The sequence below is a fragment of the Mixophyes fleayi genome, chromosome 7 (genome assembly GCF_038048845.1).
Source record: "Mixophyes fleayi isolate aMixFle1 chromosome 7, aMixFle1.hap1, whole genome shotgun sequence".
NCBI classification, from domain to species: domain Eukaryota; kingdom Metazoa; phylum Chordata; class Amphibia; order Anura; family Limnodynastidae; genus Mixophyes; species Mixophyes fleayi.
Genome location: NC_134408.1, coordinates 49,994,207 through 50,010,961, shown reverse-complemented (window position 1 = coordinate 50,010,961; position 16,755 = coordinate 49,994,207). Strand labels below are relative to the sequence as shown.

General features: G+C 40.5%; 1 protein-coding gene across 1 annotated transcript in view; it reads left to right on the top strand.

Moving 5' to 3' along the window:
• The first annotated feature begins 1,550 nt into the window (after positions 1-1,550).
• NUBP1 (NUBP iron-sulfur cluster assembly factor 1, cytosolic) overlaps positions 1,551-16,755 on the top strand; it is a 40,107-nt gene continuing 24,902 nt past the window's right edge. Inside the window, exons 1-3 of the mRNA XM_075179818.1 lie at positions 1,551-2,140; positions 2,226-2,330; positions 7,405-7,538. Coding sequence (XP_075035919.1) covers positions 2,110-2,140; positions 2,226-2,330; positions 7,405-7,538 — 270 coding nt within the window. The 5' untranslated portion in view covers positions 1,551-2,109. The remainder of the gene's footprint in view (positions 2,141-2,225; positions 2,331-7,404; positions 7,539-16,755) is intronic.

The following is a 16,755-nucleotide window of genomic DNA, read 5'->3' as shown; positions in this document are numbered from 1 at the left end:
GGTGTACGATTGAAACAAAAAATTAAACACATAGGGAGCGGCTTGGTATAAATATACTTAGCTTATGGGATACTTTGAATATATTTGAACATATTATGGGAGTACTTAGTTTAAAAGAACACACTTTGGGTCACTTGGTAAACACTTATTATATTATTATCACATATACTTAAGTCAAAACCTCATCTAGTTACTTGAGCACTAAGAAAAATTAACATTCTAAGTTCCAACTTTCAGTGGAAAAGAAATGTCAGGTCCTTGAAGAACAAGGACACGTGATCGACAATCATAGTATTGTGCTGTCACTCACAATCTGTAACGGATCTGCCTCCATAAACCATTTTACCTAAGATGCCATTTTGCTTCTATTTTTCATGCCCTAAACCATGCAGAAATGACTTTTTACGCATGGTTTAGGCATACACACTTCAGAATTTGCCTGTTCCACAGTTGATGGTGATTTTTATTCAGTTTATAAAATCAAATCAAATTATACAATGTGCTTTGGTATGATAAAACATGATTGTGGGAGTGTACACACTAATGCAATATCAGACCTAACGCATACTTGCCAACTCTCCCGGAATGTCCGGGAGGCTCCCGCATTTCGGGTGACTCCCGGGAGAGTATGGCAATCTTCCGCATCAGGCAGAATTTGGTCCAAATCGCCGTGATTCACCGGGAATCTCGGCGTTTGGCCCAGCTGTAAAATGACACGTTTTGGGTCTTTACGTCATTATAAATCATAGTATATAAAAGGTATATGGCATAATGCGGCTATATGGATGGACACAAATGCAGTAAGCATACCATACCTCCATGCCACATTAGGAACAGCATGCCAATCATGCCATTTTTCTCAGCACACTAACTTAACCTTTAATTTTGCTGTGGGGTCAAAATGGTGCGATTTTTGGAGCCCCGTCCCCTGCACGCCCACCTTCCCAATGCAGCTCCCGGATCATACTTGCCATAAGTTGGCAAGTATGACCTAACGGTCTTTTATCGTGTGCTTGGCACGATAATTTGGTTGAAATCTGTAGTGTCTTTACAGCTTAACGTAGGAGATATCAGCGATATCTCCTGCTTGAGGTAAATTACCATACAATCCAGTAGTCCCCATAACACTCAATGGGGACTGCTGCGTGGGAAACTGTAACAAGCTCCGAAAAGCTTAGCTTAGCTTTTAGGAACTTGACCCCGATGGCTAACATGCAGCCATTCAATCTAATGGGGAGAGCATCGCAGGAGAGGGATCTTCAGGACCCTCTCCAGCAGTCTTCCTGCTCTCCACTGTATTAATTTCATAGTTGTCTACTCCCGAATTTCTGGCAGTCCTCCCGGACTTCTGGGAGAGCAGGGCAACCTTCCTCCCCCTTTCTATAGTTAAGTGCGGGGGGGCTTCTTCGTGACGGGAGTTGCGCATCATCATAGCCCGGCCCCCTGCTGTAATAGGCCAGGAAATGTGATAGTAGTGTAGGGGCAAGGCCAAATGACGCAATTTGTCAATGCCCGCTCACACCCCCCCCCCTGCTCACCCGGAACAGAGCTTGCCAAAGTTGGGGAGTATGGTTAATTTTATTAAATTACCTCTGCACATGTGCGACCCTAGGTTGACATGCAGAGTAAAGACTCATGGTTAGAACCAGGGGGTTAACTTTAGAGAGGAATCATGGTAGAGACAGCTTCCTATCGGTTGCACTATCCTGACATGACTTAAGTAGTAAATTGCAGCATTACTTCATCTGTCCTCCTTTGATGACAGATGATAAAATTATCGGGCCAAAATTGCGATTGATAATAAATAATTCCCCACAGAGGATAACTCTGGAATAAGTACTTGATGTTAAAGTAGTAAAAGATGTACATTTGTTTTCTGCTGTCATTTAATCATCCCTGGTTTACTTGGGAATTTAAAGGTAAAAGCATGAGTTCCCATGGTAAAACTCTACCTGTAAACAAATGACAACTGTAAAAATGTCATGCATATCTATAAAGTTATTTCAAATAAAGAAAAAAAAAACTGTCAAAGTAAAGTGAGGCTTGGAGCGCAGAAAATACCGGAAGTAAGCACGTACAGGTCTGAAACTAGGAAGTTCATGTGTTTCCATGGCTGATATACCAGAAAATGCTCCGCAGCGTGAGTGAGGCTGGTAAACAGGGAGCAAACGGCAAAGTGTAGTGATAGAGGTTATATTAACCCGCTATTTTCTGTCTTATTGCAGACTGCCCTGGAACAGACAGCACCGAGGCTGGGAAGGTCTCTGCATGCCAGGGATGTCCCAATCAGGCAATATGTGCCTCTGGGACAGCGGCGGGACCAGATCCAGGTAATCATCATCATCATCATTATTATCAGGCTACAATGGAGATCTATAGTTTGTAGTTCAGATAACGTTGTCATTTTATCAAATTACTTCTTCGCCGGTGCCTTTTAGTTTACTTCAGAAACTAAGACTGTCGTGTGTGAGTTGTCATTGTTCTGTACACACTTTTATATAGAATAGCACATTTATTACACAGTTGGGAAACTAAAATGCTAGTATGGCTTGAAATAATATATTTTACTATAAATTATTGGTTAAGTAGCAGAGATTCAGCATCTTGAATTTAAACTGGCTTATGTCATGTGATTGTAAATAATTGATGTAGATATGTCATATCCACATTTGTGTGCTGAGCACACCAAAGAAGATTTGTGCGTGAAGGACATAAATAATTTGTAATTACCCTTCTTTTCTTATTTCCTCAAACTGTTCAGTGACCTTTGCCATCTTTATATTTAAATATTTAGGGCTGGATGCAAATTTGACTGCAGTTGCACCCAAAATCCCAAATGCAAATTGCACTCACTAAAAAACTGGCAACTGCAGGAATATGCAAAGCTGTAACTCTCACTAGATATATATCACATACACTTGAGTTCAGGTTTCTATCCATCTGTTTTGTTTGTAAAATAAGTTTTTTCACTTTTAGGCACCAATAAAACTTTAAAATGCTGTCTAATGCAGGAGAAACTTCTACCTGTCTCTTGACAGTTAAAAAAGAAAAATTTCTTAAAACAAGCTCAAAAAAAAAGCATAATACACGTATGTGCAATGATGAGAGCACCTGTACGTGTCAGCAGAGCATTCGCAAGCAGTTCACTATTGCTGGGAACTGTTATCAACATCATTTGCTATTTATACCTGACCTCGACCACATGCAAATAACTTGGATGGCATATATGCGTCGGTGTCCCGTTAAGCATTTGTTAGCAATTGTGCGAACATGTCCTTAATGTACTCGGCCTGTGTTGGAACACTCCTTTCCTCCAAAATCCCGCCTCTTTAGGAGCAAGCGGGTGTAAGTGCCAGAATCGCACAAATCGGCATAGGTTCATATGTGTGCAGCCACATGGGCATGAGCACAAAGATTTCATGAAAGATACGCTACAAAAACGACTCGCTCTGCATCAGCCCCTTACAATGGGCTTTGTCAATCTCCTTTCACTTTTGTCTAGAATGCCAGAGAGGATAGATGAAAAGGTAAAAAAACTAAGAATAACTGTGATATGATGTACTTTTGTTTAAGGACTTGTTCCACATTTGGGTTTTTCATCAGGATTTCAAAACTACCAATTTGGAAAATTATTTTACAGTGTTATCTTTGTCAGCAAGTACTAACAGCAAAATTAAAGGTTAAGTTAGTGTGCTGAGAAGAATAGCATGATTGGCATGCTGTTCCTAATGTGGCATGGAGGTATGGTATGCTTACTGCATTTGTGTCCAACCCTATAGCCGCATAATGCCATATACCTTTTTATATACTACGATTTATAACTACATAAACACCTATATTGTTGCCACCGTGTAGTCTCACAATATTAGCAAGTTCCAACGTGCCAACACAGATCTCGGTACGCACCCCCACTCCATTCTACTTCTTCTTGCATAACACTGCCACATTTCTCTTTAACCCTTACAAACACCTTTTGGTTTTCTAACCCATGCAGGTGTTAAAAAGCAGCGCTAATATTGCCAAAGATTAGTTGGAGTTTACTTGAAAGAGTTGAGCTGTAACCAGAATGACTCTGGTTGGACTGGGATAAAAAACTGATAAAAATAAAAACCTAGGGTGACAAGGGTGCCTATATTTTGGACATAACTTAAGGAGTTGTCTACAGTCATGCCAAAAAATATTGGCAGCCTTGCATTTTTTTTTTTTTCTGTTAAATCACTATTTCTTCCAGAGCATTTTTGAATAGAGACAAGGACTTCTTTCTTCTACAGACTTCTCAGACTACAGATTTTGTATATCGCTGTGTGTACAGCAATGAGCATGGAGAAAATACAGCAAGCCAGAGAGTTGTCTGAGGAGGTCAGACAGAAGTTTGTAGCCAATCATATACAATCTCTAAGCTACAAATTAATCTGCAGATACCTTGATGTTCCCATTTCCACTGTACGTAATAGGAAGTTTAAGGTCCATGACACTATGGATAATCTCCCTGAATATAGCAGCAAGTGTAAATTTGATTGAAGATTGCAGCGCAGGATTGTTCAACTGGTGGAAAATTTACCTCGTTCAACTGCTGTGAGGATATGGGTAGTTTGATATCACGACTGACACCAGGATTATGGTACAACTTGATTTTATTATCAGTTCAACAGATCAGCTATACGGCTTGAGTCCCTAGACCTTAACTAACTGAAATAAATGACAAACGTGAACTTAACAATATTTCCTCAATAGATCAGAACACTGGCCTCGTGGAACATTAGCCGGCAGATTGCCTTTCTATCTCATGCCCCTAACCTTTATAAAAACTATGCTCTTACCTAAAGTAACTAACTTATACCTGACCTAAGTAAACACTAATGCCCTATGCGAACTACCAACTAACTTAAGCTAGGTACACAATACAGAAATTTCCACCAACTTTTTATGCCGAGCGATTTTACATGCGATCGATGTTCCGATCGCTCGGTCCATGGACTGCATACACACTAGCCCTGTTTAGGATGATAAAGGGAACAGCGGCCGTCCCTTTAGTGACTTTTTACAGCCATGTTGTCGTGAGCAATGACTGTAATTTTGTACTCACTGTTGTGGATCGGTCGGAAGTTTATACACACTACACAACGGAAACGAGATTGGAACGAAAATATTAAACGGTACGACCAACCAAATGAGGCGACAATCGTCCATTTGGGCAGACTTTCGACCATCGTGTCACTGCACACACTGACCCGACTTTTGAACAAGCTGTCGTATGTCGGCTGATTGAGCCGATTATTGGAAGGAAACCGTGTAGTGTGTACCTAGCTTTAGTCAACGTTATAGCAATACTAACCTATGTTATACTAACTAAGCTATCTATACTATACATGCTTAATAAAAAAGAAATCTACACAGCCGTCTCAAGGTATTCCTTCACAACTGCCAGATAGATTCAAGCTGACCTATAGACACAAGTTGCAACCATTTTAAATTGCACTATCTATCGCCAACTAAAAAAAAGAGGGTTATGTAGTAGGAGGCCCAGGAGGGCCCCACTGCTGAGCAAGAGATAAAATAAGCTCAAACTGGAGTTTGCTGAAACACACTTGAACAAGCCAAATTCCTTCTGGGAGAATGTAGTGTGGGCAAATGAGATCGAATTGGAGCTTCATCCTGATGATTACATAAAGCAAAATTAAGCTTTCAAAGAAAAGAACACCTTCCTTACAATCAACATGGGGGAGGTTCAGTGATGTTTTGGGGTTTATGTACTGCATCTGGCACTGGTGCCTTGAACCGCCAATGCATGGAATCATGAAATCTGGAGATTACTATGCCATTTTAGAGAGCAATGTTGATCCCAATGTTAGAAAGCTGTGTCTCTGTTGAAGGCAATGGGTCTTCCAGCAATACAATGACTCCAAACACACTTAAAAAAAAAACCACAACTAGGAATGGTTCAAAACAAACCGCTGGACTGTCCTAAAGTGACCAGCAAGGAGTCCAGATCCTATGAAAACAGCAGTTGGGAGAAGGCACCTTCATATCTGGGAGAACTGGAGCAGTTTGCACAGGAAGAGTAGGCTAAACTGCCAGTAGAGAGGTGCTGGAAGCTCATCCATGACTAAAGCAAGCGGTTTATTGCAGTTATTTTGACCAAAGGCTGTGCTACCAAATAATAAGTCTTGGGTTATAATAATTTGGAAAGTGGCATTTCTTTTCATGTTCTGATTTAAAGGCATATGCAGGATAAATTAAGAATAAAAGACCAATATTCTTTAATACTAACAAGGAAATAATTGTGGAGAATAAAATAATGTTGTTAATTTAAACTGTGTTTATAGGAAACTTAAGTTTGAAAAAAGTGCAAGGGTGCCAATATTTTTGGCCACAATTGTATATGTGCAGTTACATGCAGCTTTATTTTTTGTTGTGAAAGGTTTTGTGATAGCCCAACTAAGTTTATACCTTATATCCATTTGACCTGCCACAATATTGCTGGGCAGTGTAGCATTATTCATTCTGATTTTTTTTCTGCTACAAAATGTTTAAATAATTATGTTATTTATGTAATGTTGCTTGAAAGAAATATGCAGAGCACCTAAATATAAAGTTAAATTCGCATCTTACTGTGCTTTCTGGAGTTGCACCTTACAGCTCCCGCACACCCAAAAACAAAGATGATTGTAAACCATCAAGTATTAAACTAAAATAAAATGTAATAAGTATCAATTTTCACAGAAAACTAACCACGGGCAATCATCATCATCATCACCATTTATTTATATAGCGCCACTGATTCCGCAGCGCTGTACAAAGAACTCACTCACATCAGTCCCTGCCCCATTGGAGCTTACAGTCTAAATTCCCTAACATATACACACGCAGACACGCAGACTAGGTTAAATTTTGTTAGCAGCGAACTAACCTACCAGTATGTTTTTGGAGTGTGGGAGGAAACCGGAGCACCCGGAGGAAACCCACGCAAACACGGGGAGAACATACAAACTCCACACAGATAAGGCCATGGTCGGGAATTGAACTCGTGACCCCAGTGCTGTGAGGCAGAAGTGCTACCACTTAGCTGCCCAGTTATGATCAGTTATTTCCTAAGCTCCACAAAAACGCGGTTTATTAAATTTACCCCCTGGTTACTTTCAGACTACAGATTTAGAGCTTGGGGAATAACAGTGATTGTAGCTACGAAGCATAGCTGCCCAGCTGGCTTGATGCTGTTTTCTAAACTTCTCTGTAGCCATCAGCTTCTTCAATTGCATATATGTTCCACTTAGTTTCTGGCTGCCAAACCTGTATCTGTGACTTGGGCTATGTCCCTTCCCATGGAGAAACTTGAACTGCACTTGTACACGTATACTTGTGTTTTAGTCACAGCTTCTCATGTTTGCCTCACTGTCATTTCAGCAATAGAAGAAATCAAAGAAAAGATGTGTACAGTGAAACACAAGATATTGGTTCTCTCTGGAAAAGGAGGAGTTGGAAAGAGCACGTTTAGTGCACACTTGGCTCATGGCTTGGCTGAAGATGAGGGCAAACAAGTAAGTTTGACACCCTGTTCTGCTTTTTTGATGAAACACGCAAGTATAAGTTGAATTGTAAAAGTTGAAAATAAAATTCCTGCTGAGATGTTATTACAGATAAGTGTTTCTTTATTTGAATAAATGTACAGTTTTAACGTAGTGAGTTTAAGGGCAATGTGCAGCCATTTTGAAGGTCACTGCCTTAGAGGGAATAGGTAATCTTTTTTTTTTCAAAAGGCAGAGAATATCCCCCCCTCCCATACACACACTCTTTATATTGATCTGGGCAGCGCTACACATGTGAATATACCAGATTTGTAAAAGGTTTGATCATAGTAAACCTTCTAAAGAATTACTTCTACCATGGACATTCAGGATGTATACTATATGGACAAAAGTATTTGGACGCTTGACCATTACATCAACAGGGACTGTAAAGACATTGTATTCAAATACTTAAATATGGAGGTGGTTTCCCTTTTGCAGCGATAACAGCTTCCACTCTTCTTGGAAGGCTCCACAAGATGTTGGAGTGTTTCTGTGAGAATTTGCCCATTCATTCTGTAGAGCATTTATGAGGTCAGGCACTGATGTTGGACTAGAAGCCCTGGCTCGCGGTATCTGTTCCAGTTCATCTCAAAGGTGTTCGATGGAGTTGAGGTCAGGGCTCTGTGCTGACCAATCAAGTTTTTCTACACTGAACTCGTCAAACCCTGTCTTTGTAGTCCTTGCTTTGTGCACTGGGGCACAGTCATGTTGGAATAGAAACGGGCCTTCCCAAACTGTTGCTACAAAGTTAGAAGCGTGGCATTGTCCGAAATGACTAGGTATGCTGGAGTATTAAGATTGTCCTTCAGTGGAGATAAAGAGCCTAGCCAAACCCTGAAAAACAGCTCCATACCATTATCCCTCCTCCACCAAACTTCACAGTTTGCATAATGCAGTCCGGCAGGTAACATTCTCCCGGCATTCGCCAAAGCCAGACTCGCCTATCTGACTGCCAAACAGAGAAGTGTGATTCATCACTCCACAGAACACATTTCCACTGCTCCACAGTCCAGTATCTGTGTGGTTTACACCACTCCATTCAACGCTTGACTTTGGTCTTAGTGATGTGAGGCTTGCATGCAGCTGCTCGGTCATGGAAACCCACTCCATTAAGCTCCCGCCGCACAGTTTTTGTGCTTATATTAATGCCAGTGGAAGTTCGAAACTCTTCAGCTATAGAATCAGCACAGCGTTGGCAACTTTTACACACCATGCGTTTTGGTAGTCGTTGACCCCACTCTGTAATTTTATGTGGTCTTCCGCTTCATGGCTGAGTTGCTGTTGTTCCTAAACGCTCCCATTTTCTAATAACATCACATTTGCTCATGGAGTATCCAGCAGAAATGAACTTTCACGAACTGTCTTTTGGCATCCTATCACAGTACCACGCTTGAAGTCACTAGGTTTTTCAGAACGACCCATTTTGTATCACAAATGTTTGCAAATGGAGACTGCGTGGCTAGGTGCTTGACTTTCTACACCTCTGGCAACAGGTCTGATTGAAACACCTCAATTCACTTAATTCACTCAATTAACAGGTGTGGCCAAATACTTTTTTCCGTACAGTGTATATTATCATGTACCAACACATCTAGATTATCAAATAATAGTAAACCAGCTCCAGTGAGAGGCAAGCTGAAACCTTTTCAGTTTATGGCTGTCCCATGTGGCACATGAATTTTCACCAAGGTGATGGCAGAGATTCCTCAGGGGAAGAGGAATTTTATTCAGTTCTTCCTGTAGGAACTTCTGATTTTGACAGACAATCAGAATGCTATCCATCTTATAAAAATGATATATTTTTTTTCAGTTTTGTCCCGATTGGGATAGCTAATAAATTTGTAGAAGTGAAAGACACTCTTTCCAGCTATACTATGAGATACTATTTTCATCCCAATGCATGGTCGATAAAATCCTGTTCCATCACACAGGTCATGTTGGTATTAGGGGTCATCACTGCCTGTATTCAAGGAGTACAATCTGCCTAGTTTCTTGGAAAACCACTGCAGGCATATATATATATATATATAATGCGCCTGCAGTATTCCTCGTCCAGGAAAGATACAAACTTTGGTCAGACCAGTTCTGTGTAGAAATTTCTGATAATGACAACAGATGTGAGTCCGGTACATTGAGAGCCCACGTAGAAGAAGTTTACCTATTTGGCTAAGTGGTTAGCACTTCTGTCTTACAGCACTGGGGTCATAAGTTCAATTCCCGACCATGGCCTTATCTGTGTGGAGTTTGTATGTTCTTCCTGTGTTTGCGTGGGCTTCCTCCGGGTGCTTCGGTTTCTTCCCACACTCCAAAAACATACTAGTAGGTTAATTGGCTGCTAACAAATTGACCCTAGTCTGCGTGTCTGTCTGTTTCTGTCTGTCTGTCTGTGTATGTATGTTTAGACTGTAAGCCCCAATGAGGCAGGGACTGATGTGAGTGAGTTCTCTGTACAGCGCTGCGAAATTAGTGGCGGTATATAAATAATTGATCATAATAATAATACAGAGCCCCTGAAATGCCATACAGAGGAAAATTCCGTCTACCACTGAGCACTTCTACTAGTGTAGGAGTCTCTCAACATCTATATACTTATGTGGTCTGACCATGTTACAAAAGGTAGCCTTATGTAAATCAACAGTGACTAACATGTAACCTTATTCTATTGCCTAATAAGGTTCATTTTACAGAAGCATATATTTCCACTCTACAGATCTTGTGATTGTGCTGAAGAGTTGTATAGAATTGTGCAATTACAGCACACCTACTACAGTATGATTTTATTAAGAGAAACATATTTTTTTAACTTAAAAAAAAATCATTGCATGTGTGTGTCACTTGTGATATTGGATTGCAATATGTGGGGGTTCCATAAGTATCCAATCTTGTAGTACAGGAGAAGTGTAGTTGATATGATGCCAGATTTTGTGCCACTATCACTACACACCTTCCGTAGTAACAGATTTCAAATACCTGCCCATGTCAACTTTCAAACTCTAAAGTTTCTGGTATATAAGGTACATATTTGTTCCAGAGTTGATCCCCCACCAATCTGTTTTGTGTGTGTGTGATTTGGGCAGGAACCAAATAGGATGGTTTTTACAAAGCTGGACAGTGTCATTAATAACCTATTGAGAGAAAACTATTTTTTTTAGGCATGAATAAACTTTTCTATGTAGGAGACCATTGATTATACCAATGTAAGTGCGTATCCTGTGATTGCTAATGACATTTAGAACTGATGGTGACACTGTGCACTTTGAAAAATGATGCATGGTGTTCACTGATGTTCGTCACACTTGCGTACGTCTTCCTTCCACATTTCTGGAAAGTCAGAATTAATGCCAAAATATAGACCAGTGGGATTACATTGCTGATGGTTGTATCTTCCTGTTAGTGACATATATCTATTTTAAATGATTCAGGAAGTTTCCATATACATTTTTAAGTGTACGGATGCACTAAAAATGGTGTAATAATCCTCAAGAGGAATGTACCCAACACATCCATACAAGTATGTTGTATAATAGAGTTTGCAAAATACAATTTCATACGTGTGTGTATTTACTATATTAGGACTTTTTCCAGCATCGTTCTTAACCTTAGGCAACTTCGCACATCCATTGTCAATCTATTCTACTAATGTCTTCAGCAACTTTTTATCTGTTCTTGCCCAGAGAACAGCTCTTTTGATCTTAACAATTTACACATAGAAAGGAGGATTTTGGTATTGCTATAGAACTGGGGAAAGAGGCTTGGCTAAACTTCTCCTACAATATGTGGGTTATTGTCCTGTGCTGGATGTAACATTTTTTTTCTACTTTTTTATTTGTAACAGCAAATAATGACAATACAGGTCATTGAGTACATTTAAATACTACTGACATAAGCTACAACAGCATATGTGCATCCTACACAATGTCATAAAGTCCAGGAAAAACTAGGAGCCAAATGCCTAGTGAACGTAGATCGTAGTGAGTAACATTTTGCCATAATAGAGAGACCATGTAAGGATGGAGACGTATCAAGAATGGAAAAGAGGGGGGATGAAAGGGAGTGTGGCGGGTCTTCAGTGTGGAAGTATGTCCATGCACAGAGACCCTTCGTATCCAGATTAAATGAGGAAGAGAGGGGTAGGCATGAGGGGGGGTGGAGAGTAGGGGAAGTGGTGAGTCCGGAGGTGGATGAGAGGAAAAGAATGTAGAAGGCTTAGAGAATGCTAGGCATATTGCTATTATTATAGGAATACCAAGGACCCCACACTTTATGAAAAACAGGAACTGTGGAGGAGACTTTTCACATAAATAGAACCGGGCACACTGCCTCCATGGAATATAAGAACCTCTCTATAGGATTGCAAAGTTTTCTTCCAAGCACTAGCTATCTGAAGTTTAGCTACGTTATATATGTGGCGAATAAGTTTATCCAATGATTTGAAGATCCCTTTGATAGGATGGCACAGGAGCACAGATAACGTGTCCTTAGGCACATTAAATAAAGTAACATGATTATCAGGAGCAAAACATCTTGCCAAAATGTAGATACTAGAGGGCAGTCCCACCACATGTGGAGGAAGGTACCCAATGAACCACAGTTACGCCAACAAAAATCGGAGGTGTGGGAGTAAATAGAGTGCAGTCTCGCAGGAACCATGTACCATCTAGCATAAAGCTTGTAGGTATTTTCTCGAATATTTTCTGTACTAATGGAAGAACTTGTTATCCTTTGTCGAATGAGTGACCACCCTTCCTCTTCCAGATCCACTCCAAGATCCTGCTTCCATGCCCGTTTAAACGGTTCCGTGGGAGGGGTTGAGGAGGATACGAGAGAACTGTACAGGATTGATATGTAGCCAGGGCGACCAGGGCTATAATTGCAGTGACGTTCTAAGGGCGTTGGGGGGAGTGCGCGAAGCTGATTATTTTGTCTGGGCTTGTATAAAACTTTTCGCTTGCATATAGTGGAGGTATAGGTTGCTGGGAAGAAGATGTTTCTCTTGTAAGTCCGTAAAGGAACGTGGTGCATGCTCACCCGTCAAGTGAAAGAAGCCGTCTTGACCCACCTTCCTCCAGGGGTAAGCAAAAGCTCTAATGCAGCCTAGTGGGAATGGGTGTCTCCATAGCAGAGTAAGTGGCGAGGGTAGGGGGCCAGTACATATTGCTTGTTCATTTTGTCCCATATCTCCAACATACAATGAATGGAGGGCATGGCATAGGCTGAGGCTGGTCTGATACTCCTAGGGATCCAGGGTAAGAAGCCTACTCCCATTTCTGGAGACAACAATTCTTCAATGTCCACCCATTTTTTGAGTCCTACAGGCGATAGCCAAGAGATGTGATGAGTCAATTGTGTGGCGTGGTAGTATTTATCAAATAGAGGAAGGCCCAGGCCCTCGTTATGTTTAGACTTAGCTAAACAGAGCCTACTACGCCTGGGTCTTTTACCTTGCCACACAAAATTACCACAGAGAGACTGAATAGAACTCAGAAAGGAATCTGGTACTTTGACAGGGAGGGTTTGAAATAGGTATAACAATCTGGGCAGGACATTCATTTTAATGGTCTTGAGTCTCCCGAACCATGAGATACAAAGAGAATATCAGGTGAGTAGATCTTGTTTATTAGTAGATAGCAAAGGGGAGTAGTTGGCCTGAAACAGAGTTTCATAGGAAGTTTTAAGGAAAAAGCCCAGGTACCGAATTGCACAAGGACGCCACTGAAAATCAAAGTCAAGTTCCGATAGTTTCTTAGTGTGAGGTGGAAGGTGTAGTGCGAGAGCCTCCGATTTGGAATTATTCAATTTATATCCAGAGAACCAAAATTTTGCAGCTCCACAAATAGGTTAGGAAGGGAGGTCTGGGGTGAGGATAAAGTTAGCAGGACATCGTCCGCGAAGAAAGAAATCCTGTATTGTCTACTATTAACATGGATTTAATTCACATCTGGGTTCAGTCGAATCCGAGCAGCAAGTGGTTCAATGCATAATGCATAAATAAGAGGGGAAAGGGGGCATCCCTGTCTCGTCCCATTATTAATGCCAAACACGGAGGAACTCAAGCCATTTGTCGAGACCAAGGAGGACGGGTTATGGTATAGTAGAGCCTGGATACCTTGAAGAAAATTACCTAAGAATCCAAAGGTTTTAAGGGTTTAAAACCTAAATGGCCAGGAGAGCCTATCGAAGGCTTTCTCTGCATCTAGCGCTAAAATTACTGAGGGGAGTTTTAATTGATTTATATAGGAAATCAAGTATATTGCCCTCCTGGTATTATCAAGGGCTTGTCTATTGGGAACAAACCCAACTTGATCTGGGTTGATAAGTTGTGACAGGTGATTGTTCAATCTGTTTACTAGGATCTTAGCAAATAGCTTGATGTCCGTGTTTAGCAGAGTAATGGCGCAAATTGTGGGATCTTTGTTGGGTTTAGGTATGACTAGAATAGTGGAACTTGTGGTATCTTTGAAACATTCCACAGTGGAGAACCAAATTAAAAGTAGAAAGTAGATGCGGGGTCAGAATGTGCGATAAAGTTTTGTAGTACAAGATGGTGAATCTGTCAGGACCAGGGGCCTTAGATGCTTTTTGGGCCTTGAGGGCTACTTCAATTCCATCCTCAGAGATATCCTCGTTCAGTTTGGAAGCTAAGGTTCTATTTAATCTTGGTAGATTTCAAGCCACAGCGTCTGGGGTTTCAAAGAGGACAGTGCTGGCAAATGAAAGTGCGTGTGTCACGCGTATGGGTCCCCAACGCTGATCAAGACAGTCCCTGGATCCTCCTTTATGTAGGCCGCAGGGAAGTTTAAGTGTTGGATCAGGTGCCACAAATCCTAGGACAGGCACCTGATAGCGGGGGGGGGGGGGACAAGTCCCTTACACGACAGCCTCTTTTACTTGTCAAATGGGTCTACTAGCGCCATTGTTGTACGATTTTAGATTTCTGTGGTGAGGAGCTCACAGAAAGTCTGTCCTTTCAGCATGGCTGTCAAGTCACGCCCCCAGCATTTTCTTTTATCTTGTACTCCACCCACAATTCTTTTGTTTTGTCTTGTCTGTATGGTGGAACAGGACTAGGCATAGTGTCGCTATCTTTTCTTTTTTTTTTTTTTTTTTTGCAGTAGTTTATCATTTTAATATGAGCCTGATGTAAATAAGTGGTATCAGTGTATTCGGCAGTAGTTCTGCACATAAAACATTGGGCACACTGGAGTCCTCCCCCCTCTGCATACACCTCTCTTATTGTCATATCTGTATTTCATTTTACCCACTGTCGGCCTGCTGCTGTCATGGTATATATTTTTAAAGTAAGCTTTGCTCTCCCAACTATACAGCGCTCCTAAACACCTACTCTTAATATATTTTACGCGCTGACTTAATATAGCGATTTTTGTTATGTTGCAAATATAAATACAGACAGAAAACTGATTACATAAATATTCACCTCCCCTTTTGTTTTAATACTTGGCTAGAAGCAACTTTAGCTGCAATTCCAGCTGTGAGTCTTTTAGTATGTGGACACTGCACTTTTCGTCCATTATTATTTGCATTATTGAATTTTCATCAGGATGGTTGGGGACCAGTGGTGAACAGCAATTGTCAAACAACTACACATCATTTTAAGTATTGATATCGGGGCTTTGACAGGGCTACTCTGACATTGTATTTATTTATATTCTATTCTATTTAACCCACCTCAATTTGCTTGGTCTCGTGCAGGTTTTCCTCCCAAGATTTTTTATTTTTTTTTATTTTTATTCTTCCCATAACGTACTGATTATTTTTAAGTCCCTGGTTGACTAATCTACTAGGGACAGTTTATCCATCTCTGCCATGAAAGACCCAAACTTATTCAGTGTTTCCATTAGTCTCTTGGTGGCCTCCCTAACAATTCCATGATCATCTTGAGTAGATGCTCAGTTTTGGAGTACACCCTTTTCTAGATAAATTCACTTGATGATTGAATGGACCGTTTTCTGGGGGATTTTAAGTCTTAGAAAAGCACCAGTCATGGGAAGCATGTGATAGATTTTCAATCACATTTTCTCATATTTGCAATTGACATTCTTGATCTTCATAACAAAGCTTTTGTTTAGAAATGCTCTAACCAGCTCTTGTCTTACAGATTGGTGCATTTATTTTGAAATGAACCTTGCAAACATTCTCTTGTTTTCTGTCATATTAATAACATTGGTGCTAATTCCATTTTTACTATCCAGGCCAATAACCTATTGATCAGATGGCAATACTTACCTTAGATATCTGTAATGAGTTCATTAATGTAACCAAACCTCTTACAACAATTTCAACATGGTTTTTCCAGGATCAAATTTAAACCTTTCTTCTTTTCTTTGCTCCTAACTCTAAATGTGGCTTTGTGTATAACCAATTTATGAGGTTATTTGGACCTTCTTTTACAGGTGTAATATGAAGTGTTGCTGACAACAGTACAAGGGTTATCCTTGCTGTACCATTCCATGTGAGGACATATCATATATAGCTGTTTGTGCCTGACATTTCTAATCGGAGTAAAGTGCACTGTTATACAAACATGGGATAGGGATGTCACTATGGGCCTTATTTATTAAGGAATGTAAATATTGATATGTGCCGTATTTTGCGCAGCATTGCACTGTTCATGGCCAGAAAAGGACTGTACGTCAGTGAACATAAGTACATCCAAGTCGTGTTTGAACGCAAAGAGCACTTCCGACAGCCTATGATTTCATGAGCAGAACGGGGGAGGGAAGGGGGTGTATGCACGTAGTTAATGTACAGTAAGGCAGTGCTACGCACATCCATCCAATTCAAGCTATGGGCATCTCTCAGGTACGTCATTTTCAGCCGTATCACTTGCACCAGCTACAGGTCAGTTGTAAGTGCATAAGGAACCGTCATAGTGGTGACTGTTGCTTATTCATGCTAGAACTGTAAATTGGCATTTTATATACAGTAGATCTAACATCATGATGCATTTAATGGAGGAAAAAAAAAAAGAAAACCCACTTTTTTAAAAAAATAAAAAATAAAAAAAAAATGACTATATTAACAGGTGTTAATGTATTTCATAATATTTTTTAACCTGTGACTTTATATTACAAATTTGTATTCGTATCCTCCAATGTTCTGTGTTTGTTTCAATACGGTAAGTCCTGTATATACATAATATACCTACACCCATATTGAACAAGAGGCG